The sequence below is a fragment of the Alternaria hordeiaustralica genome (genome assembly GCF_023758085.1).
Source record: "Alternaria hordeiaustralica strain BMP 2776 chromosome Unknown scaffold_16, whole genome shotgun sequence".
Lineage (NCBI taxonomy): Eukaryota > Fungi > Ascomycota > Dothideomycetes > Pleosporales > Pleosporaceae > Alternaria > Alternaria hordeiaustralica.
Window position 1 is genome coordinate 288567 of NW_026056788.1, and position 22876 is coordinate 311442.

Consider the following 22876-nt stretch of genomic DNA (forward strand, 5'->3'; position numbering starts at 1 on the left):
TTTGTCGTGCGATATTCATCTCCACGACCAGTCAAACCCTAGTGCATTGCGCCGTTGAGAAGCTAGCGGTTAAATGGGTGCGTAGTGGTTTGAAGAGACGATGGTTTTAGCTTTCGTTGCTTTTACCACGTGCAGCCCTGAACTTGCTTTTTGCTGATCTTGATGTGCATCACCCGCACTCCCGGCAAATGTAAAATGGCGAAGCTTATTTGCCGTATGGCGCGTTGTGGCGTACACACCTCAGGTAGCTCCAGCCTCTAGGCCTGCTGGCGTGTTCCCATGTAGAGGGATGCGCGCGGGGTTGTCAGGTAGTAGTGGCATGCGTACTGCATCGTGAGTCTTCCTGTCGCGTTCTCGCGCCAATGTGTTGATGAGTTATTGAAACGACATCGAGGTGAGGCGAGTGTGTTAGTAAAGTAGTGCTTGCTGTTATGGCCGACGCGTCCACAGAGGCACGTCAGCCTAGGCAAACATAGAACACCCAAGAGCCTACATCAGTTTCAAAACACCTACCTTGCATGTTCTTATCTCAACGTAGTCTGCAGAGCTGTTTAGCGTTTTTGTTGTATGAAATGGCGCTGTTAGATGTTTTGACGAAACACGTGCAAGACGCGTCTTAGCGCGACCGGAATGGAAGCGGGGATCACCACTTCTGACGTCTTCTTTCCACATCGCGACGCGTCACCAATGTCATGACGCCACCCGCGAACGCGAACGAACGAGTTATCATAGCCGAATCTGGGGATGTATTGCTTACCCTACGCAACCCGGGTGCACCCTTCGCTGTTTGGGAGCGTGAAGCCGAAGATGACGATGCAGCCAATGAATCTGTCATCAAAGAAGAGGGCAAGGAAGATGCGGACGCAGACCAACATCCGAAGGTAGAAGGCCCGCCACAGAAGAAGAGAAGGATGGCAGAAAGATCGAGGCAGGGGGCAGAAATTCAAGACAATTTGGGCGACGATGCGGAACGCCCTTGTTTTGTGTATCAGGTCTCATCTCAACACCTGATCACAGCTTCGCCAAAGTTCAAAAGCGAAGTCATGTCCTGGAGCGAAAACCACAAAGCAGACGATGGGTTTTACCACATGGAAATCGCAGACTGGGACTCAGAAGCATTTGCTATACTTTTGAACATGCTTCATCTCCGCTTCCGCCAAGTACCCAAGATGCTGAGTCTGGAGCTGCTTGCCAAAGTCGCCAAGCTTGTGGACTATTACCAATGCTGGGAAGCGTTCGACCTGATCGCGGACGTATGGGTCAGGCACACTCGGACAATTTGCCCACTATCAGACGCGTATAGTCGCGAGTTAATCCTGTGGATGTTCGTGGCCTGGGTGTTCAAAGTGGACACGATGTTTGGCAGTACCACCAAGCTGACACTGCAACTAAATGACCGGCCAAGCATCCGCGACATGGATTTGGGCATTCCACCTGGCATTCTTCGTACGTATGCGTCCTTGTTCTTTGAAGATCATCAACTAACTTGAGCAGGAGCTTTAGAATCCCGACGCATAGAAATTATTGCGAAGATGATAGAAGCGTGCTATAAATGGGTTGACACGTATTGCGGTGCAGACACGTGTAGAACCCCATATGAGGCGCCTTCCCCCTTTGAGTGTAGCTCTGTGTTACTTGGTGCGCTTATGAAGCAAATGAAGACCCTGGGCATTATGTCTCCACGACCGGTCGCGCCATTTGACGGCTTAAGTGTCAACGGCCTGCGCAAGAAGATGGACGGGATGAAGACACCGAGGTGGTTTACACACCGTGACGCTACATCTCCACACAGCTGTACCCTCGATACGACGGTCTGTAACGAAGTTCTTAAGATTTCACTCCGAGTTCCTGGGCTTAAGCGAAGTGATTTCGTGAATCGCGATGAGGTTGAGACGGAGTAGACGCTCGATCACAACAACGATCAAAATATCTGGGCTTACACACAACATTTACACGCGACCTGTTATCGATACCAGTGGTAGCTACAGCCTATGTCAAATTTTTCGAGAAATATGTTAGGGCAGGAGCCTACATCATCTTCTGATCTGTGTGTTTGTTAAGTTATGGTGCTATGTATACCGCAGGCTGTGGCACCACTATCAGCCCCAGAACTTGAGCTGTAGTCAACCAAGTTAGTGTAGTCAATACAACGATCGATACTTTCACAAGTATATTGTTCGCATCCCCAAGTTTATCACGTTCATTGTTAGGTTGCGCACCGTATCAGCTGGAGTATATACCGCGTGCATATCGAACTCGTATATGATTCTTTCGAGAACAATATTTCATGGCGCGCTGTGGATAATCCATCAGGATGTAGCTATTGGGACTGCGCTATGTTCACCCGCGCCCGATATTTTCCCTATGAAACCTACACGGTGACACTGGAAGCTATCTGCATCTCATACTTGACTCCGAACGCCCTCGTGAAAGTCGTGATTGTATTGACATGAGATGCGTGGCGATTACATTGACCCCAGTGGACCACATTCTTAAGCGGTGAATGTATTGTAGCGTTCAGGGTCGCCCCTGACAGTACCGAAGTGAAGAAAACTTGTCCTCCTTTTCACTGTCGCGAGGAGACTGAGCACGGTACATTTCACTCGACTCAAGCGGAAGTCAAGGGTTTGTCTTTTCTACTCCACTTCGTCGACATACGCAAACCATCACAACACACTACCCGAACATGGTCACTAATGAGCCTTGCTCTTCCGACGCGGTGCTTCTCCCTAGGTGAGTTCGATATCATGAAGTTCGACACAATACTGACTCTCAGATAGCATCGCAGCAACTTTACCCACCGTCATTGTCAAAGTCGGTGCGGAAGGCAAAGAGTACATCCTACATACTGAACTCCTCAAGCACCACTCCGGCTATTTCCGCGGCGCACTATCCGGCGCATTTAGAGAAACCGACGATGGCATTATTCCCATCACAGATATCGATACCGACGCATTCGATGCCTTCGTCGACTGGATATATCGTGGTACCATAGACATCTCGTTGCGACTCGGTTACCCAGAAGCTGGCAAGAATCCCTCCGTCTCAAGTCGAACATACATCTTAGCAGATCGACTCCTTGTCCCCGGGCTGAAGTCTGCGCTCATGGACGATTACTTCGAGTTTTTCCTTCGCCCGCGCCCGGAGGTAGTGATACCACGCTGCCGCATGATCATTGAACTCTTCGGTAATTTGCCTGAGCCGGATCCATTACTACGGTTTGTGGTGGACATATGGGTTACTCGGAAGGCGGTCTTCTACATGCCCGAATGTGAGGAGGCGGCTGCGTTGGATTTGCCACAGGATTTTCTTGTGAGATTGATGTTGCGGATGAATGAGTTGGGGGAGACGCCGCCGAAGCTGGAGAGTTTCAAGCGGGAGGATTATAGTGAGCCTGTGGCGATCAATGGGTAGACGAAGATTAGTCTTGAGGTTTTTCGATAATAGACATAGCTGTAATCTTCGACTGTGCCGTGTCATAGTTGATCGAGCAGGTGAAGTTGAAGCAAAAGCGCTGAGCACAAGAATCGCAAGTGAGAGAGTAGGATGGCTCTCACCTCATACAATCCGCTGGCCATCTTGCTATAAGTAGTCGGAAGCTTTGTAGATCATCTCCCTACCTCTTCTCACCTGCAACACGTTCTCCTCTACCTATTCTTCTTGATCCTTGCAGAGTGTAGGCGGCATCAGCGTTCATCCATCCATATCAGCAAAGGACAAAGACACTTCACATCCAAGGCGGGATCATGAAGAAAGTTGAAGCACCTCGCGCGAGGTAAGTAACTGACCGTGGAACTCACAACGAAGTATGCTAATAGTTTTACATAGCGCCGCTGCCGTAGCAGAGACCGTCGTTGTCATAGTTGGACCCGAGGAAAAGCGATACACTCTACACAAGCGGCTTTTGAGGCACCATTCTGGATATTTCCGTCGCGTATTCGTCAACGGGGTCAATGAGTGTCGCCTACACAACACGACAAGTAAAGGCTTCGATGTCTTCGTTGATTGGATATATGAGACAAGACTGCGCCCTTCTGTCGACACGAAGGGCGGTGAGGCGCGATCCATGCTCAGGGCCTACCTGGTGGCAGCGGGACTGTCAGTTGGACCGTTGAAGAAGGCAGTGATGGACTGGATGTTTCATCATCTGTCAAGTCACCGTCTCAGGGCTTGGGCTGTCATATGGATGTTTGAGTCTTTGCCAAATAACGACCCTTTACTCCAGCTAATCGTGGATTCATTCTGCGTCAACAACGGTGTGAGAAAGATGGACGTTGAGAGTTTCGCGATGATCGAAGACCTGCCAAAGGAGTATCTGTGTCGTGTACTCCGAAAGCTACACCAGCTGAGCGAGCTACCAGAGAAGAACCGAGTTCTTGCACGTGAAGACTACAGCATGGTGCTTTGCCTGTAGTACACGGTTCCAGGGAAAGCTTGGCATATTCGCAAGCTGGAAAGACGGCTGAAAGGAAGCATGACAACAAGGCAGGCTTGCAATTGTTCCCAACCTTGGAAGTCTTTGACGTGAGGAGGGAAAGGCGAGAGCTAGGTGACTTTGGATGGTCCCTTCGGCAGAACAAAAGACATCACTATCTAAGAAGGCTCGGTTTTCTCAAAAAGAATGAATTTCATGTTTCAAACTCGTACTGGTGAAAGGCGTTGACAATGCCATGACTGAGTGGAACAAAGGTGTTGGTCGTGAGTCTGACGCAGCTTTGCAGCTGGCCCGTGCTTACATAAGTGAGGCTCCGCTGCCTTGTTAGCGTCGCGCTACGAGCTTCCCCAGCGCCATTCGTCATTTCGTATGAGCAACATTACCTTCACCTCCGCCCTCTGTCTTTCAGCCTACACACCCTCCACCAGTCATTTACACGTCGTCGCAATCTGTGATTGATCTTATCGCAACAAAACGGAAATTCAACCGCCCAACGGTCGCAACCTAATTACCATTCACGCCCCCGGAACATTCACGTTAGCCCGGTAAGTCATGGACGGCCCGTTAAATGAGGGCATTTACTGACGTGTCTCCTAGACTTTCAACTACACTCAAATTACCATGTCCGACGCCGAGGTTATCGAACAGAAGCGCGAGGAGGATGAGCGCCTCGATACCGCCGAAGACCCCAACGAAGAGGTACGATACCATCCACCACAACGCGCGCGTGAGACTTGTCGAGGATAGCGGGCTGCTGTCGCGCATACAAGTCCCGAAATAGAAGAGCATGCTGACAGTGCAATGCAGGAAGAGATCTCAGCAATGAGGCGACGCGTACAAGAGATGGAGGAAGAAGCCCAGAAGCTGCGCCAGATGCAAAGCGAGACGGACCTAGAACGCCACGAGATGCGCGAGAGCAAAGAAGACGTCGACGCGCGCAGTGTCTTTGTCGGTAACGTCGACTACGGCGCTTCCCCCGAAGAGATCCAGGCGCACTTCCAGAGCATCGGAAGCATTAACCGTGTGACCATATTGCTCGACAAGTTCACAGGTCATCCTAAAGGGTCAGTACTAAGAGGAGGTTTTCCTTGAACGATTTGCGCATTTACAAGTTTTTATCATTTGCTTTCATACATCACCAAGTATGCGCGCGTACAGTCGCGTACGTTTTGTTGGGGTTACAGTTGGGCGAAAGTATCTTTCGCTACCTGGCAAGAGTTTGGCAGAAAGATCGGAACGCTAATGAGCGTATGCAGGTATGCGTATGTGGAGTTCACAGAACCGCATCTGGTCAATGAGGCCTTGGTCCTTGACAACAGCCAGTTCCGCAGCCGGAATCTAAAGGTACGAGATACAGAACATGCACCATCGAATGCGCGAACGCAAACTGACATGTTTCCAGGTCGTACCCAAGCGAACGAACCTCCCCGGTATGACACGAGGCGGACGCGGCGGCCGAGGCGGACCTCGAGGCGGATACGGCGGACGCGGCTCACCATACGGCGGCCGTGGTGGCTACGGTGGCGGCTACGGCGGCGGCGGCGGCGCTCCACGAGGAGGCGGTTACCGTGGTGGATACCGTGGCGGAAGAGGCGGATCGGCATACCGCCCATACTAAGGGTGTTCCACGATGACACCGGGACGCGTTATACCACCAGACCTAGGTCGCCGTTTCTGTATTGCTATATTGGGGTTCTCGAGGCAAGGGTGAACAAAGGAAACAAAGGACACAAAATTGGATTGGGAGTCGCGGTGACTATCTGTAAGATCCGAGGCTTGTACTATTAGGGATGATTGTTGGACACATGTCGTGAGGATGCGGCGAAAGGGCTGCTGGACTTCTTATCAACCGGGTTCTCTGAGGGACCGGGATGGGTTTAATATATCTTTCTTTGCTTCGTTGCGTGCAGTCCTGCATCTCGTGTGTTTGTTGCTTCGGTGGGATTACGCATCAGACTGAGTATATTCACAGCTACTATTATGGCTTCGTGTAGCCGATCACATGAATATCAATGTGGAACACGACAAAGATGAATCAATCGTGTATATAACTCCATGCGCAAAATGCCAGGAGACTGAGAAGAAAGTCAGGTATCATAGCCACATGCGGCTTTTCCTCCCACCATCTAAGCACCCATACAATGCTTGGGAACCTCCCCCGAAACGCCAGGATCCGTATCTCATCAAAAGGACGTTTCCATACTAAGCGCGCCTCAACCAAGAAGTCAAGGCAAAGAAAGAAAGAAAATGCAAGAGCATGTCGACCTCGTCTGAGCAGTATCCGCTGCGGCTGAGTAGAAGACAGCTTGACCACTGCATAACAGCCCATCAAGGCCTGACCACACCATCCCATGCCCAACCCACACAACGGCCCTCACTCACCGTCAGTCACATATAACCAAAAGGCATCCTCACCCCACGGTACACCACCTCTCCCCCCCTCTCATCCCCAACAATATGTAGCTCTTCCCCTGGCGCTCTGACAACGTACTACGGCGCCGGGTTCTCCTTGACAATCTGCTTGACCTTGCGCTCGTACGCCGCCTTGTCCTTTTTAAACAGGTTGAACGCGTCGGCTTGCGCTGGGCTCTCTGGGTTCGGCTCGTCGAGAAGCGATTGAATGCCCAGCAGGATCTCCTTGATGTTGATGGCGGGCTTCCAGCCTTCTTCTTCGTTGAGGATGGAGAGGCAGACGGTGCCCGAGGGGTAGACGTTGGGGTGGAAGAGGGGTGGGACGAATTTGCCTGTTGAACGGGTTAGCTGCTGTTGGGTAGATAGGTTTGGGAGTTTGGCGGAGGGGGAATGGGCATGGGCATGGGCTGAGAGATGTGTGGGGACGTACACTTCGGTGGCTTTGTTGGGTATTCATCTGGGAAAGCGACTTCGAGCTTGAATAGACCGCCTTCCCATATCGTCTTTTCTTTCCCTGGTATGCCGCATTCCCATCGCTTTAGGTCCATCATGCCGTTGGAGCCGCGCATGGGCTTTGCGAAGAAGCCGAAGGGGTGGTCGCGTCGCCATGACTTTCTGGCTGCTGCGTTAGCGAAGATCATGTGCGTTCGAAGATGGAAACGCGTACCTCTCTTCCGAGAGCCTGTTGACGCAAAGAGACATAGTGTCGGTGTAGGTACAAGGCTGGCCGTTGCGCCTCTAGCTTGTCCTCTGGATTTCCGTACTGAGATACCGACAGAGCGTGCGGTAAAGATAGGTCGAAAACTGCAAAGACGGCGTCTTATATATCGCGAGCTTGAGCGTGTGGCGTCGCGCTTGTCAACGTGCTACGATTGCGGTAAAGGTGAGGAATGCAGACGGTAAGAGGACCAGGTGAAGTCGAGTTACGGTCGCACGTGACCAGACAACAATTATCGGGCGCCGCAGCGTTGGGATTCGGGGCTAGATCCCGTCGCGCGAAGGTGGAAGGTGCGATGCGCGATCTGCCCCGCGCTAGGGCTTGGCGCCGGTGCCTGCCCCGCTTATGTGATCCAATACCTATGAGCGGGCCGAGGCTGACATGGCATGTGTCTGGTCTAGGTAGCTACGATCTTCTTTACCCGTTCCTATCTCTGTTTCTTGGACCCTACACAACCTTACCTGTATCTCGGAGTGAGACTACACTACACTAAGATGGCGGACACAGCCGTGAAGAAAGAAGAGCAGCAGCCTGCGAAGCCCACACCCACAACCACTGCCCCTCCCCCCACCGAAGTAGCCTCCGACCCCGAAGAAGACGACCTCTCCGACCTCGACGATGTCCTCGACGAATTCGCAAACACAAAGCTCGACGCCAAAGCCCCCACCGCCTCGTCAATAGAAGCAGCCTACCCCAAGACCAGCGATGCGCCGTCGTCATCCGGGCCCGGCAGGCCAGCCTCGGACATCTCCCCCGCGGAACTCATGATGGAAGACCAAGATGCGTTTCAGGCACAACTGCAGAAGGAGATGGAGCAGCTTCTTGGTCAGGGCGACTTCCAGAAACAGTTCGACGAGATTATGAAGGAGATGAGTGCGGAGATGGGGGGCGCGAATCCGTTGGAAGATCCTGCGCTTGGGCATGAACATGCGCATGCGCATGCGGGTGAGGGTGCGGGCGAGGCGAAAGAGAAAGCAGCGCCTGGTCCGTCTGAGAAGGCCACTGCTGCGAAAGCAGAGAAGACGTTCCAGGAAACCATCAAGAAGACTATGGAGCGCATGCAGTCTTCCTCTGATACCGCAACCTCCGCCGCCGCATCTTCCTCCCAAGACGATATCCTCGCGCAGATGCTCGCATCTATGGAATCAGGTGGTTTCGGTGGTGCGGGTGAGGGTGGCGACGAGGACTTCAGCAAAGTGCTCATGGGCATGATGGAACAGCTTACCAACAAAGACATTTTATACGAGCCGATGAAGGAGCTAGACGACAAGTTCCCAGCGTGGATGGACAAGAACAAGGAGAAGTGCGAGAAGGATGATTTGAAGAGGTATGAGGAGCAGCAGACGCTGGTTCGGGAGATTGTAGGCAGGTTCGAGAGGAAAGGGTACAGTGACGACAACGCGCAGGATAGGGAGTACATTGTTGAGAGGATGCAGAAGGTATGTGATTGCTGTCTGATGCATGATGCAACAGGTACTAATATTAATGTAGATGCAAGCCGCCGGCTCTCCACCGCCGGATCTGGTAGGCGATATGAATGCTGCGCAGGAGGCGCTTCAGGATATGGATCAGGGCTGCCCGACTCAGTAATCTCCTTGTGCGATAACTCGTCTGCTTCATTCTTCCCAGATACCCAATGTACATATGATGCCTTCCCCCAAGCAATCTGTTATACTGAGATGCAAAATTCCCGCCTTACAACATGTGCAGAGCTCCCATGATGTCACCAACAAGTGGTCTTCTTGGGAGCGATCTTGGTCAATCTTGAGTATCTCCTAAATCGAGCCATTCTTCAGCAATCCATCATGTCCATATCCATCGCGTCCCCTCCGAACGCGTCTTGCGCGCGTTGCGGTTGCTGGTGATCGTGGCCCGCTGTCGCGCACTCCATGAAAATCGAATCATAGTCGTCGTCATCGCTACCATAGTGCTGTGACCGCGCATCCGATTCTTGCTCCATCGACGCGATCAGTTGTTGTAGCTCGTACTCTTCCTGTGCGGCGACGTAGTCGGCTTCGGTCATCTCAGGGTCGGATTGAGGCGCGTATTGTGGGAGTACAGGTAGCGGCGCGTCGTCCATAACCTCCCCATCGATGTCGTCATTCTCCTGGGGTGCTTGACGCGCTTTTTCCGCTTCCCAGCGCTTCCGCTCAGACACAAAGTCTAGTTGTTGGATCTGCGGCATCAATTAGCATCGCTGATCGCGTCTGTGTACGATTGCATCACGTACCTGTTCGCCTCGCGACTCCCACTTCTTGTCGTCCCGGTTGTTCTGCACGCGCTTGAAGAACATGTCTCTCCTGCGCTTCGTAGTGGCGTCGCGCGTCTGCATCACCGGATTGGCCTTGAACGCGCGTTGTGGCATTGCCGACTTCTCCTTGAGAGGTGACGACATGGTGAAATCGAAGGTTCGTGGGGCTGCATTTGCGGAGCGCTCGGATAGTGGTGATGAGCGCGGTGGCGTGTATGCGGAGTAGTGCGGCATTTGGTGTGAGAAGAAAGATGTCGTGAGCATCATTGTGTGGTGACGTATTTCAGTGGTGATGGTATGAAAATAGATCGCGTGGGTGTGTGGGGTGGATATCGAGATGTGAGGGATTTTGTGTGGATGAAGTTGAGAGGTAAGGTGATGATGCGGGCGCGAAATGATGGGCAGTCGCGCTCGCGCGATGGTAGGTGCGTATCGATAAGTCACGTGCCTTCCTATGATTGCAGCCAGCTCCCTTCCTCCATGCCGTCATCCACACTACGATTTCTTAATTTTAACTGAGTGATCATTACCTCCGACTATATTCGTCCTTTTGGCCTTTGCATCTTCCATCCCTTAGCTACTAAACCAGATCGACGCGCGACATGCCGCAGATGCGGAGGTACTGGATTTGGCGGCTGCAATGTCGTGACGAGGACAGTCTTCGAGCTTGAAGCAGCTGCACCGCCTCGATGAGAGTTTCCATATAGAACGAGCAGGATTCTCAGCTCACACCCTGCTTCCGAGCTTCGGTCAGCGATGAGCTGAAGATACTCGCATAGTCGTTTGCTCCAATCAGGATCGTGTCGGTAGGCCTTCTGAAGCGCTTCGGTCTCGATTATTACGAAGGCTGTCGACAACTTGGAAAAGAGGAGGCAAACAAGATCGACCCACTCGCGCTCCGTATGAGTAGCATGAATCTTTGAGAGGTTCAACCGCTCGGCACAGCTACTGAACAGATCACCCGAGTGTTGGAGTACCTGAAAGATGATGCCTCTGAACAGCTCCTCGATGGTCTGCGCCTCTGAAAATGTGCGGCCCGAAGGTAAGTTCCAGAAAACGCGCTGACTTCCGGACCTCATTTCCTGGATCACATTTGTTGCCAGTTCTTTCGCTTGCTTTTGTGCACGAATGCCGACTTGAACGACGAGAAGCGACGACCCCTTCCCGAAAGCCCATTCCAAGACAGCCTTGCGCACTCTCTGTTCATTAGGGCTAGGCAAGCTTGGTGTCGTGTCCCGGCGCACGAGCGATCGCACTTTGAGCAGGGCTGTCTCGGGCAATACCTTCGGTTCGAAGAATTGCATCACTCCGTTGAACTCGATACGATATACTGTCTTGCTCATGCTGCAGACGTCGTTGCCTATCCGCTCCGTAATACTTTTGTGCGAAGATGCGACCTGTAGCAGTTGGGTGATATGGGCTGCAAACTTCTTCTGTCCTTCCATCACGCCCGCCAGCTTCGCATCAAGCTCTCGAATCTGCGCATGTTGCAGCATTGCTAGGGTATGGACGTCGCGGATCTCGGCTCGAGCGCCAGCGCTGGCAAGGTCGTCCACTGCTTTCGAACACTCTTGGATGTGGTTCACCAGCTCTTGGTAGCCAAGCTCGAAAGGCGTCTTGATGGCAGAACATATTCGACCCAGAGGACTCTTCTTGTACCAACGAACGCAAAGGCGGAGGAAGAGAATGATGTATGTGAACAGCCGTGAAAGTGCAGCTTCCATGTACTGAGTCTGGTACAGCTCTGCACTCAAATCCATGCGTGGCAGCACGTCACCAATAGCGATGAGAGCCTGCGATAGCTTTTCGAAGAGGGTGGCTCGATTGATCACCCCCTTTTGAGCGATGTGTCAGTACACCACAAGTGGTAGGGCAAGCTTAAACAAGATATAACCTACGGTCAGAACGAACTTCATGGCACCCCAGACCAGAGCCACGTACTCGGGATGATGCTGCGCCAGGGTATCCATGACTTTGCCATAGTACATGATGCGCGCAGACAGCTTCTCGAGCGACTGCCTCATTTCTGCATGCTTGTCCTGCTTGCTCTTGTCTTCGTAATCCTTCTTGGCATTCTCCACCACGCTGAAGACATCCTTTATGGACGCTTGGAACTTGTGAGGGACTGAATCGTCAAGAGAAATGTCCAGCTCATTCTTGAGGTGTTCGATGGCAGCCCGATACGCTTCCGCCGCGATGTTTCGGTTCCTACGATGTTCAGCCTCGCCTGTGCTTCATGTGATTGGCTAATACTGCCTACTCCTGACCTGGCACTGGTGTATACCAGGACGAATGTGGGTCGCGCAACACTATGACCGACATGTTGAACATACGATATGTCTCCGATCTAGCATACAAAGCTACCAAACAACTACGAACCTAACAATGCGGGCCATACCTACCCTCCCCTTGCGCAACTTCTGAAGAGTGGGCTGTGCAGGAAGGCTGAGGCCGGCTGTGCCGAGGAGAGGCTGCAGGCTGCGCCCACGTCGACACGGGCACACCGATGTGTTCTTCCGAACAACAACACTCCTTCCAATGCGCGTCGGTTCGACCATCTATGATCAGAAAGTCTAGTCGCCGTTTACTTTTCGTATCGTCTTCCCATTACCTAATCAGAGGACCGCCACTACGTTTTCGAATCGAGCACTGCTGTATCAGACGCGCCTAAGATCCGTGCATGCGCCACCACTTACCCAGAGGAAGAACCTGACGTTCAGTGATCAAGGCCCTTTTCCAGAACGACGAACACCAAATGCTCTCGGTTCAGTCGGCTGCCTAGTTTATTGCGCTGATCATTGAGGGGTTGAGACTCGAGAAAAGAGAATGGAGCGTCGCCAGAAATGGGAAATGGCCTCGCGACTGCTACAGCCGAGATTGCCTGGAGACTCGAAAGGTTTTACAATAGAACGGCGGGCGCTCCAACCAAGACCGATGGCCGCAACAACTATCCAGGGCGACATTTTTCGTTCTTCGGGAAACGCTATTCACCATACACTGGACGCTGTTAGATCCATAGAGTCTGTGGAGTACTACCCTAGCGACAGTCCTTTCCCGAAATCTCCCCTCTTGGAAGCCAGAGGTGTAAAGGCAACACCAGCTCCGACGCCACCACCACTCGTACCGCCGATCGTATGGCATTCGAAGCCAGACAACGTTGCATACAACATCGATCAAGGGTCACGACAAGGACGAGGCATAAATCCCAGCCTGTATACTGATCCACGACCAGGGGCCATGCACGAACTGGCGTCCGTGACGCCCCCAATGAGCAAAGCTCAATCACCCGGCTCAGCTACGCGTGAGGAGCCGAGTGCTGCTCTTGCCAAGAGGCTGGAGCGAGAGACAATGCCTGACGTCTCCAGCCACATCGGTACGTTTTCACAGATCCCGAATCTGGGCGTTGATAGCACAATGACGAGAAGACTAACAGAAAACCGCAGGTGGGATAGACACAGATAATTTCATCTTCGACCCTAGCGGCAGCCCTGGTGCACGCGTCCACCCATTCAGCAGCGGCATCCCTGGCATACGCGTCCGACAATTCGGTGGCGGCCGTCCCCGCAGACTTACCGACACAGGTGTCCCCCGGGATAGCGATACAACTTTGGGATCATCGGCACATATCACTCAAGCTCCTTCTACGCCACCACGATCTGTACAACAAGGTTTCCACGAAGACGATCACCAAATAACACTCCATCATGATTCCCCAGAACGTCCGACTGGCCAGACTGATGATTGGACCTCCACAAATACGACCAAGCGGAGACATAACTCAGAGCACAAGTTCTCTCAGAAGAAATTTAACTATACAATATCAGAAGATCACACAATGAAGCCATCCAAGCGGCTTAAAGCGCGATTCATCGCTTTGGCGCGGCCTAACACAAGAGTCACGTGTAGATATTTTGGGGCTGGATCTGGAGTTGAAAGGTTGGCAAGAGGGCGACATCCCGTAATGCATGACGTGGTCCACGTCCATGCTGGTAAAGGGTTCACTACAGGGGAAGATTTCCCAAAACGTGATAAAGATGTCCATGTTGTCAGGACAAAGGCAAAAAAAGGGCTAAAGAAGCATAGTTGCGAAATTTGCGCGAGATCTTACTCGCGAGCTGAGCATCTCACAAGACACAAGAAAAGCCATTCAGAGATCGAGCTCTTACTTGCTCTGGACACGACAACTTATCCACGAGACGGAGGGTAATGATGGATTGCCAAATTTAACTGACACAAAGCTTGTGGTATGTCCAAGGACTCTATATTCGAGCCACCATTGCAGCTAGCCTTGGGCATCTCTTTGGCGACGATAAAAAGCGAAGTAGTGGCTCTTCCAGGGCTTTGCAATGAATGAACAATCCAGCGATGCGAACCTCACGCCCTTTCGAGATTGTGAGAACACTCGATCAGTTGACATCGTTGTGGGTTTTGGCAGTCCGCGGTTCAAGATTCAGGTCAATGTGCTCTCACAACTTGTTATTAATTATGCTCCCTGTTACCCTAGTTGCTGTGAGAGAACTTCAATTAGGGTCATACGTGGCATGCAAGCGTGGTTGGTCAGAACAGCGGGCTGTGCATGGAGGCTGAGGCTGCGCCAAGGATGCTTTACAAATACGAAGCTTACAGGTGGTTCCGAGGTCGATTTCGAAGCAGAAACCACGACAAAGAGCCATCGCACACTCTATAATCTGCATGTAGCTCTACCTTCTCTTACGTTTAAGCCTCATGGAGCGACATTTGATTCCGCCTCGCGGCCCAGCTGGTTCCTTTTCTGCCCCTTCTCGAAAAGTCATGCGAGAAAGACCGTCTCATCCTCTTCCCAAGGGTTGGTACGAGGCAACAGCTGAGAATGGTTCGATTTATTACTACGACGATAGTGGTAACAGGCAATGGCAACGGCCAGGGAAACCTGTAGATCCCACGTCCCGGATGGAAGAAATGGAGCCGGCGCGGTCTCCGCACTGGGATCGTCGGAAGCGGAGGCGGAGCGTATTTGACGAGCGTGTATCATCAATGCAACCAGCGCAATACCCTACTGATCAATCCTTTCACGTTAATCTTTCGTCGACGCCGCCGCCGTTTGTTACTCCCCTAAGGCCGCTGAAACAAGACGCCCATCAGATCTTGGGCAAAGGTCGTAGTAGAAGGGAGGAAACTGGGATAGAACGTAAAGTTCGCTTGCCCGCCACGACTACCGCAATTGAACGATCGCGGACAGCTCTTTCTCAAGACCCGGGTAGCTATGACTATACCCCAGCGCCGTTACTCAATCATTTTCATGATCTTTCATCCTGGGTACTGTCTCCATCCGTGCAAAGGGCGCCCCGGTCAACCGAAAGACCACCTCCGCAATCACAATCAGAGCCCAGGCGTCAGTATAGGAGCTATCACGCCCCTGGAATACAGTTCAGAACCTACCCGAGGCCTGGGGAACGAGGACGAGGGAGTAAGTAATCATGCGCGCCCATAAAGAATCCAGTCTAACATAGTGAAAGGAGAGCAGCCTGAGGTTTCAGCGTATGACGAGTATTCCGATATCCATGGAAGTCAGCCAGATATTCCAGTCATGACTGAGGACGGAGAGCCGATCATATACCTCAAAGATGCTCCGGAGCAGGACCGGCCACAGGACTTCCATGACCTAGCAGAGAGTAATCCTCCCACGCCGAGTGAGTATTCCCTTGAGCATAATGAGGATGAGCAGGGGTATGGACAGAAACACGAGCATGAGCGTGAGCGTGAGCAAGCTCTCGAGCGTAGTGTTACGAAATCCAAACGCATGAAACGCTCATACTCAGGTACCCCTCAGCACCCTCTTCTGAGAGATCAAAAAGGTGCCGCCGCTGAAATCACAGATGATTATGCGACACGTGAAGCGCACTACCTTGAGCGGCGCGCCCTGAGATTTGGTCGTCAAGAAAACGAAGAGCCCACAAGAAACGGCCAGGATCACCCTGATAGGTTTCACCGAAAGAAGATGAAGTATACTATCTCAGAAGATCTTACGGAGGGCAGGTCGAGGCGACTCAAGGCCAAGTACTTCGCCTTGGAATGTTCGCAGTCTTCAAGCTTGTATGTGTTGCGTAGGTGACACACGTTGTGCACAAGAGCACTGTGTTATGCATAGTTATATCATCGTCTTTTTTTTTCAACTCTGTATGTTGCGAGGTGGACTCTCGAATGTAATAATCCAAGTGCGCATCGTTGACAGAAAGACTGGTCATGGTTCCCACGAGGGCCGATCACAGCAGTCGTCCAATCAGACTAGGTCTGCATGATGTCATGTGCATCAGTTGCTTCAAACGTACCTAGAAGGAGAACCTCGATTTTAGCTCCATTGTTCACTACGATTATGGCTCGAGACGAATTTGAACGTTCACAAATGTCGCCGACGCCGCCGAATCATGCTATCACTGACGCAGCTCCAGAAACACGGGCTGTGCAGGAGGGCTGAGCCTGTGCGGAGAACAGGCTGCATGCTGCGCTGCAATCGTGGCACGCCCACCCGCCCATTACCCTGCCCAGCGACGCCCTTTTCAACCCACGGAATTTCAAGCGGATGGTCGAATGCCTGATCACATGTGTCATTGTTTTCTGCCACACGAACCTAGTCGCCTCGACCCGTGGACACGTTATCGGACACTCCATCGTATGCGACCCGCGTTAATGCCCCCCACGGCCGCTCTGCCGCACCTACTCGCGAAAGGACCTAACCTTGGATAATCGAGAAATTTTCAGGCGACAAGTGTTAAACGCTTTCATATCAGATCGCTGTACATTGTGCGCTGGATACCTAGGCATTGGAGAACTTTGAACTCAATGAGCGATATTCGAGATCCGAGATGGCAGACGGCTTCGCGATTGCTACAGCCGAGACCGCGCACGCGGACGGGGTCAATGGCAACACGTCCGGCCACTGCTGCTGAGCCTTCGGAATCCCGACCATACTCCAGCATGACAAACGCCCGGGAGGAAGCTTTTCACAATTACCTCAAGTCCAAAGACGTTCAACGACGTAACGAAACTACCTCTGCTTACGTTTCGCTGGGCCAAGACCTTGTGGATCAGAAAAACGACCCACCAGTCTACGAGCACTCAGGCAAGCCATTACATTCAAACGCCAGGCATTATCATCTTGCTACACCGATCTCACTACGACACCTGCCTACGAATGTCTACAATCGCAATACTGCGCAACCCGTATTTGACGGCCAAACGGAAGCGTCGTCAGCGTTCACAACTCGAGCGAAGGGGCTAAGTCGGGACTATACCGCATTCGACACAGACCTTAAACCTCGAAGAGCCGGGAATCTAGAACTCATGGCTTCATGCGACGAATGCGCTGCGTCTGAAGTTAAGTGCAGCAAAGAGCATCCAGTCTGCGCGCGCTGCCTCCAAACCCACACGAGATGCATCTACGGCAACCCGAGAAAGCGCAAAGAGCCAGTACCCCAACAAGGACAGGAGATACAACCCAGCATGGAACCCAGCCCAGTTCCAAAGTTCATGTCACCCGTGATGCAACATGATCTACTACCCGGCTCATCTTTACACGAAGGTATCACAGGGCAGCAACGTGCATCTCCAGTGTCTGCCATGTATATGAGCAATGCTACACCTCCACCTCCACTTCCACCTCCCGAGCTAACCTACCGATGTGACTTTCCCGGTTGTTACAGATATTTTACCCGAGGCCTCCTCGAGCGCCACAAGGAGAGACACAATGGACCACAATCGCAGCCGTCAGACTCACCAGAAGGGTCCAACTCAAACAAGAAACAAACAACAACCAGTCATACGCCCTCTTACGCGTTTCAGATAGATGAGATTGACGAGCGTGATGATCGCTCCACCAAAATTGCGAGCGAAGTCACATCTAGCTCAGCATACAGATTTCCTCGCGAGAAACTGAGGTACACGATCTCAGAAGATCGAACAATGGACGCACGTAAACGACATAAAGCGTGCTTCTTAGCTTTGAAGCAGCCTACTCGACATACCACCAAAGCCAAACGTCATTTAGGCCAAGGCGAAAGCAACAGGTATCTTGAGCCATGGGGATACCCATCACGATCCCCAGTCTCCCCGACCACAACCATTGCATACACATGGGCTTGGAATGGCATGTATTCTTTAGATAAAGGTAGCTCTGCAGGTGTCGGGTGAACTATCTTGGAGCCAATGCAAGCTCAGAAACCTGCATTTAATGTGATAACATCGCGAATGCTCAGAAAATACGAACATGTGTTTTAATAAACCTTTGCCAAAATAAGACTAGCGTTCTTCTAAGCCACCTCTGACCGGTGAAGCCAAGATCTACAAATGGGATTCGGCTGCGCTCATCCTTTCGCTATCTCTCACCAACGCCACCTCATCCATCGTCTGTCTGGAACCAATCCGGATCATATGGAAATCCACGCCAGAAGGAAGCGCCTTTGGAGTCCGGATGATGCAACAGAGGCAACTGTCCTTGGTGACACGCAGGAATTCCCGCCCGAGGCTGAGATTGCCAAGCGGGCGCGTCTATCAACAGAAGGATCTATTACACAACAAATTACCATACATCGTGTAAGGTGCCCACGTACACAAAGAAATCATGCAAGTCACCCTCCAAGCTCTTACTATTTCGATACACCAGCCATGGTCGCATCCGACAATCAAAGTACAGCCTTGCATGGTCAGTTCCCTTTGCGAGACGTGGATAACTACTTGGACGACAACTTCGGGTTCAGTATTGTTGTGTTCGTCGACTACGATTGCGAAGCCTACCACGCGAAAATCAAAGACGCCTTCATGCGTCTTCCGATGCCTTCGATGCCTCACGATATGAATCTTGGCATGAAGCCCTTTTTCCGAGTTCTCCAGCATGATGGACCGATAGCAGAAGCGACTGCCGAGCAACTGCAGCTATCAGAGACCCTTGAAGAATCTCTGAATGCGCTGCAAGGCCAAAGCCCAGAGATGCCCAGCGAATGGAATTTCGACAACGATCTTGTCTATCCTTACCCCAAACTTTATCATTGCAATCACATACTTGTCGGACCTTTGAAGCAGAATCTGGACCTACAGCAACAGACAGATCTTCAGGTGCTATCTAAGTACATAGATGAGCGCTTGACCTCGGAGTACAAGGGGATGGAAGAACTAGCAGCTACGGGAATGGTAGACCGAAAGCATTGGATGATGCTGTTCCTGCCGGACGATACGGCAATCACTCTTCAAGAAGGCCAATACCGCGCCTATACTGTGAAATCTTGCCGACTGGTGGATGAGAACACGCTGGAAATGGATTGCTGGTCTTGGGAGTATGATGGCAACTTCTTTCAAAACCACATCATGATGCCCGTCAAATGGCCCTCCAGGTCAAAGCAGGTAGCGATAACAGACATTTCGGTTTACCCTGTTCGCTACGCAGCAGAAGGGATCGAGTCTGCATTGCGTAACCGCGGCAATACCTTCTGGAGTTGCCGGCGTCGAAAATATGTGAACTACGATATGCCATTGCAAGGGCTTGGAACGCAGCTTGTAAGATTACAATCCTGACAACAACGAGTTTTGCTGACATCGCCAGGCTAATCTGCGGTACATGGTTGACGCAGAAGCTTGGAAGCTAATGCATGGCCGTGACAATGACCCAACAACCCAAAGCGAACTCAGCAGTGAAGAGTTGGAGAATGATGAGCCTCCAGGTGGTGCATTCACGCTTATGCTGCCTCCAACTATCAAGGGTTATGGCTTTCACAACAAGAAATGGAGTATGTTCACACAAAATCATTTGGCCATATGAATGCTAAACACGATCACAGATACACTGCTGGTGGAACATATACAGGATATCAAATGGAACAGTGGAGTCTTCGAGAACCGACTGGTTCTCCAGGAAGACAAGAAAGAGCTGGTAAAAGCGCTAGTCACGGTCCACATTGAGAAGAGCCGTGAGATCAAGACCGACTTCATGGACGGAAAGGGTGAGGGTCTTATCATACTGCTTCATGGCGGACCAGGTACTGGCAAGACCCTCACCGCGGAAAGTATTGCAGAACTCGTTCATCGTCCTCTTTATAGGGTGACTTGTGGAGATATTGGGACAGATGCCGAAAGCGTCGAGAAGTATCTTGAGTCGGCCTTGTTCATCGGAAACACCTGGGACTGTGTGGTCCTACTGGATGAAGCAGATGTGTTTCTTGAAGAGAGAACAAAGATGGATCTTCAACGCAACGCGCTGGTCTCCGTGTTCTTGCGCGTCCTGGAGTACTACGATGGTATCTTGATCTTGACGACAAATCGCATCGGTACCTTCGATGAAGCGTTCAAGTCTCGCATACAGCTCGCGCTCCACTACCCACCGCTGAACAGAGATGGCCGTTGGGAAGTCTGGAGGAACTTTGTCAAGTCATTGTCGGAGGCTGGTGAGAACATCAACACCGAAGAAATAACCAACAAGCTCGATATCCTCGCCCGACATAAACTGAACGGTCGCCAGATTAGGAACACGATCAACACAGCTCGCCAGCTGGCGCGGTACAAAAAGGACTCATTGCGCTACGCGCATGTGGACCAGGCTGTCCGGGTTGTCAACGAGTTTGAGAAGTACGTGACCGACGTACACGGTCATGATGATGAGGAATATGCGCGAGATCAAGGCTTGAGGAACGATGATGCTTTGCAGGTAGACTGATCAATGTTTCCCGTTCAATAGTCTTTCTTTTTTGGGTAATCTCGGTGTTTCCTATCCCTAACTAGGTAGTTACCTCAGTAGCACATTCTTTGTAAGCCGACAAAACGCAAACCCAATGACTTCGTTGATACTGAAGTAGTTATGTCACAATGTCGTTGGTCTCTCAGGTGCTGCAGTCGCAAGTTCTGCTGGGTAGCGAACGCAAGTTGCAGCCCGCGACCTCGCGGATGACTTTGCCAAGGCGCTAACATCGAGACGCCGAAATAGCTTCGTCATTTGACGTTGTCGTTGTCCTGCCCTCCGCCCAGCACTCTTCCATCATCAGCCTTCCATCCGCAGATCGTTGTCTGAAAGTCATACATCGCGCACAAGTGCGTATCTGCATATGCCAGCCGCTTACGTTACAAATAGCCACAGCTAGCACGCTGTAGATTCGCCAGATTCGCCACATCTGCAGCCGAGTGAGATTAGCCCTCGTTAGAGGCCGATCTCGCCTGTCATTGGAGTGCACTATGAGGGACCGAGATTGCAGATTGTCCATACGCACTTCTAGATGCCCTAGGGCAAATCTAGATGCAATGGGAATGCGGAACACGCAGGTGGCCAGTGAGAAGGTACCAGAGTGCATTAGCGCACTCAGGTGCGAAAAGCTACGCTAGCTCCCTGCCGACCCGCAAGTCCTTTGGCCGCCTGTGTTGAGTCGGCTCGTCTCGCGTGGCGATATGCAAACTTTCACTTCATACCTCACGATGTCTGATGTTTGTTGAATGCAAGTATTTATCGTTTTTCTCTACTGTTGCAACGGCGAAGCATGGAGCCTGAGAAAGCTAGTGGACGCCTCCGACCTTTCGTGGCTTAGTCGCTGGTACTGCGCATCATGGGTCAACATTTGGACAGCCGCGATGAGACCAAAACGGACCGCTATGGTATGAGGAGAGAACGCGACGTACTTCTCCTTTATGGCGCAGCCTTTCGCAACATCCCCCAGGTCAACAACCTGGAAAACCATGTACCTCGCCTGTCTCTAGACTCGACACTGACAGCCTTGTGCCAACTTACGGCCATCCGTATGGGGGCACAACGGTCCATGATATCGCTCATCGACGACGAACGACAACATATACTCGCAGAGGCAACTCGTGACTTACCCTTACGACCAGAAGCGCCAGGTGATGCTCCAAAAGATCTTTGGCTCGGAAACGTTAGCACTCCGCGGAGCTGGGGCCTATGTGAAAAGGTCTTGGAATTGGACCGGCATGATCACCCAGTCTTTGTCATCAATGATCTTACTACAGATCAAAGGACATGTCTTCGCACCGACGTCCAAGGGAATTCCGACATGCGCTTCTACGCCAGCGTCGCGTTGATGTCTCCAAACGGCGCAGTAGTTGGAACGCTTTGTATCTTCGACAATAAGGCTCGAGAAGGTTTTTCCAAAGAGGAAATCACTTTGTTCAAGGACCTGGGCTCTACGGTCATTAATTACCTGAACACATACACGATCAGGGACAAGTACAGGCGAGGGGAGCAGTTCACCCGCGGTCTCGTCTCATTTGCTGAAGGCGCCTCTTCTCTCGCTCCGTTTGATGGTGAATCTCGGCACAATTCGATGGCAGTCTCCCAAACATTGTGGGATCCATCATCCACATCATCGCGAGATGAGAAGGACAGAGCACCTACGGATAGGGCCACGACTGCGCAAGAAAGAGACGAGTTGCACCAGACTGTTCCCAACCAATCGCTATCAGCAAGACCGAAGGCGAGTCGTGCCAGATCTAACCGACATCGGTCGATTCGGTCGCTACGTAAGGAACATCACTTTGCAAGTTTCTGATACAAGCACTGACTTCATGCTACAATGTAGAGGACTCCATCTTACCCACCGACTCAAAGTCCATGTTCTCTCGTGCTGCAAACTTATTGATGAGCTCGAGCGATCTGGATGGAGTGCTCATCCTCGATGCGAGCGTTGCAGCAAGCGGGGGACAGCGTCGGAACAACAGCGCCTCAAGGAGCGGAACTGAAGCTCCCTCCGAATCGTATCGATCTAGATCTTCCAGCGATGAAGCGAGCTCAAACAGCACCGAAGGGTATGCCCGCGGCACTTCCTCCTCAACGTCCAAAATGTGTCAGCTACTTGGAGTAGCCACCCCGAGCGACAAAGAGCCGGAATATGGGACATTATTGGAACCTGACCTTTCTCGCCTGTTTCACGAATACCCACATGGCAAGATATTTACTTTCAGTGCTGAAGGCGATTCCTTGTCCTCGAGTGAGGAAGCGGTCTCGAGCCTCAAGGTTGCTGAACATCTGTCACCTACCCCGCTATCGAAGCGCAAGACCAACGATCGATCACAGCGGGGATCGGCTGCTATACAGGCG

General features: G+C 51.8%; 7 protein-coding genes across 7 annotated transcripts; 4 read left to right on the forward strand and 3 right to left on the reverse strand.

The window, feature by feature from the left end:
• Nucleotides 1-692: 692 nt before the first annotated feature.
• Nucleotides 693-4414, forward strand: J4E84_007381 (uncharacterized protein; the record flags this gene model as incomplete). Its single annotated transcript, XM_049389965.1, has 3 exons — nucleotides 693-1446; nucleotides 2777-3410; nucleotides 3829-4414. The coding sequence occupies 3 exons, from the start codon at nucleotides 693-695 to the stop codon at nucleotides 4412-4414; spliced, it is 1974 nt and encodes a 657-aa protein (XP_049242265.1).
• A 642-nt stretch (nucleotides 4415-5056) lies between these two features.
• On the forward strand, nucleotides 5057-6053 carry PAB2 (poly(A) binding protein Pab2; the record flags this gene model as incomplete). The annotated part of the gene is made up of 4 exons (XM_049389966.1): nucleotides 5057-5134; nucleotides 5243-5499; nucleotides 5692-5779; nucleotides 5838-6053. 4 exons carry the CDS (start codon nucleotides 5057-5059, stop codon nucleotides 6051-6053), a joined length of 639 nt encoding a protein of 212 aa, XP_049242266.1.
• Nucleotides 6054-6925: 872 nt separating this feature from the next.
• On the reverse strand, nucleotides 6926-7549 carry HUS5 (SUMO conjugating enzyme Hus5; the record flags this gene model as incomplete). Its single annotated transcript, XM_049389967.1, has 3 exons — nucleotides 6926-7179; nucleotides 7278-7462; nucleotides 7515-7549. 3 exons carry the CDS (start codon nucleotides 7547-7549, stop codon nucleotides 6926-6928), a joined length of 474 nt encoding a protein of 157 aa, XP_049242267.1.
• A 510-nt stretch (nucleotides 7550-8059) lies between these two features.
• On the forward strand, nucleotides 8060-9155 carry J4E84_007384 (uncharacterized protein; the record flags this gene model as incomplete). The annotated part of the gene is made up of 2 exons (XM_049389968.1): nucleotides 8060-9004; nucleotides 9057-9155. The coding sequence occupies 2 exons, from the start codon at nucleotides 8060-8062 to the stop codon at nucleotides 9153-9155; spliced, it is 1044 nt and encodes a 347-aa protein (XP_049242268.1).
• A 202-nt stretch (nucleotides 9156-9357) lies between these two features.
• J4E84_007385 (uncharacterized protein) lies at nucleotides 9358-10083 on the reverse strand (the record flags this gene model as incomplete). Its single annotated transcript, XM_049389969.1, has 2 exons — nucleotides 9358-9741; nucleotides 9796-10083. 2 exons carry the CDS (start codon nucleotides 10081-10083, stop codon nucleotides 9358-9360), a joined length of 672 nt encoding a protein of 223 aa, XP_049242269.1.
• A 313-nt stretch (nucleotides 10084-10396) lies between these two features.
• On the reverse strand, nucleotides 10397-12138 carry J4E84_007386 (uncharacterized protein; the record flags this gene model as incomplete). Its single annotated transcript, XM_049389970.1, has 4 exons — nucleotides 10397-10451; nucleotides 10549-11651; nucleotides 11715-12024; nucleotides 12125-12138. The coding sequence occupies 4 exons, from the start codon at nucleotides 12136-12138 to the stop codon at nucleotides 10397-10399; spliced, it is 1482 nt and encodes a 493-aa protein (XP_049242270.1).
• Nucleotides 12139-18456: 6318 nt separating this feature from the next.
• J4E84_007387 (uncharacterized protein) lies at nucleotides 18457-20494 on the forward strand (the record flags this gene model as incomplete). The annotated part of the gene is made up of 3 exons (XM_049389971.1): nucleotides 18457-19121; nucleotides 19465-19571; nucleotides 19623-20494. The coding sequence occupies 3 exons, from the start codon at nucleotides 18457-18459 to the stop codon at nucleotides 20492-20494; spliced, it is 1644 nt and encodes a 547-aa protein (XP_049242271.1).
• Nucleotides 20495-22876: the final 2382 nt, after the last annotated feature.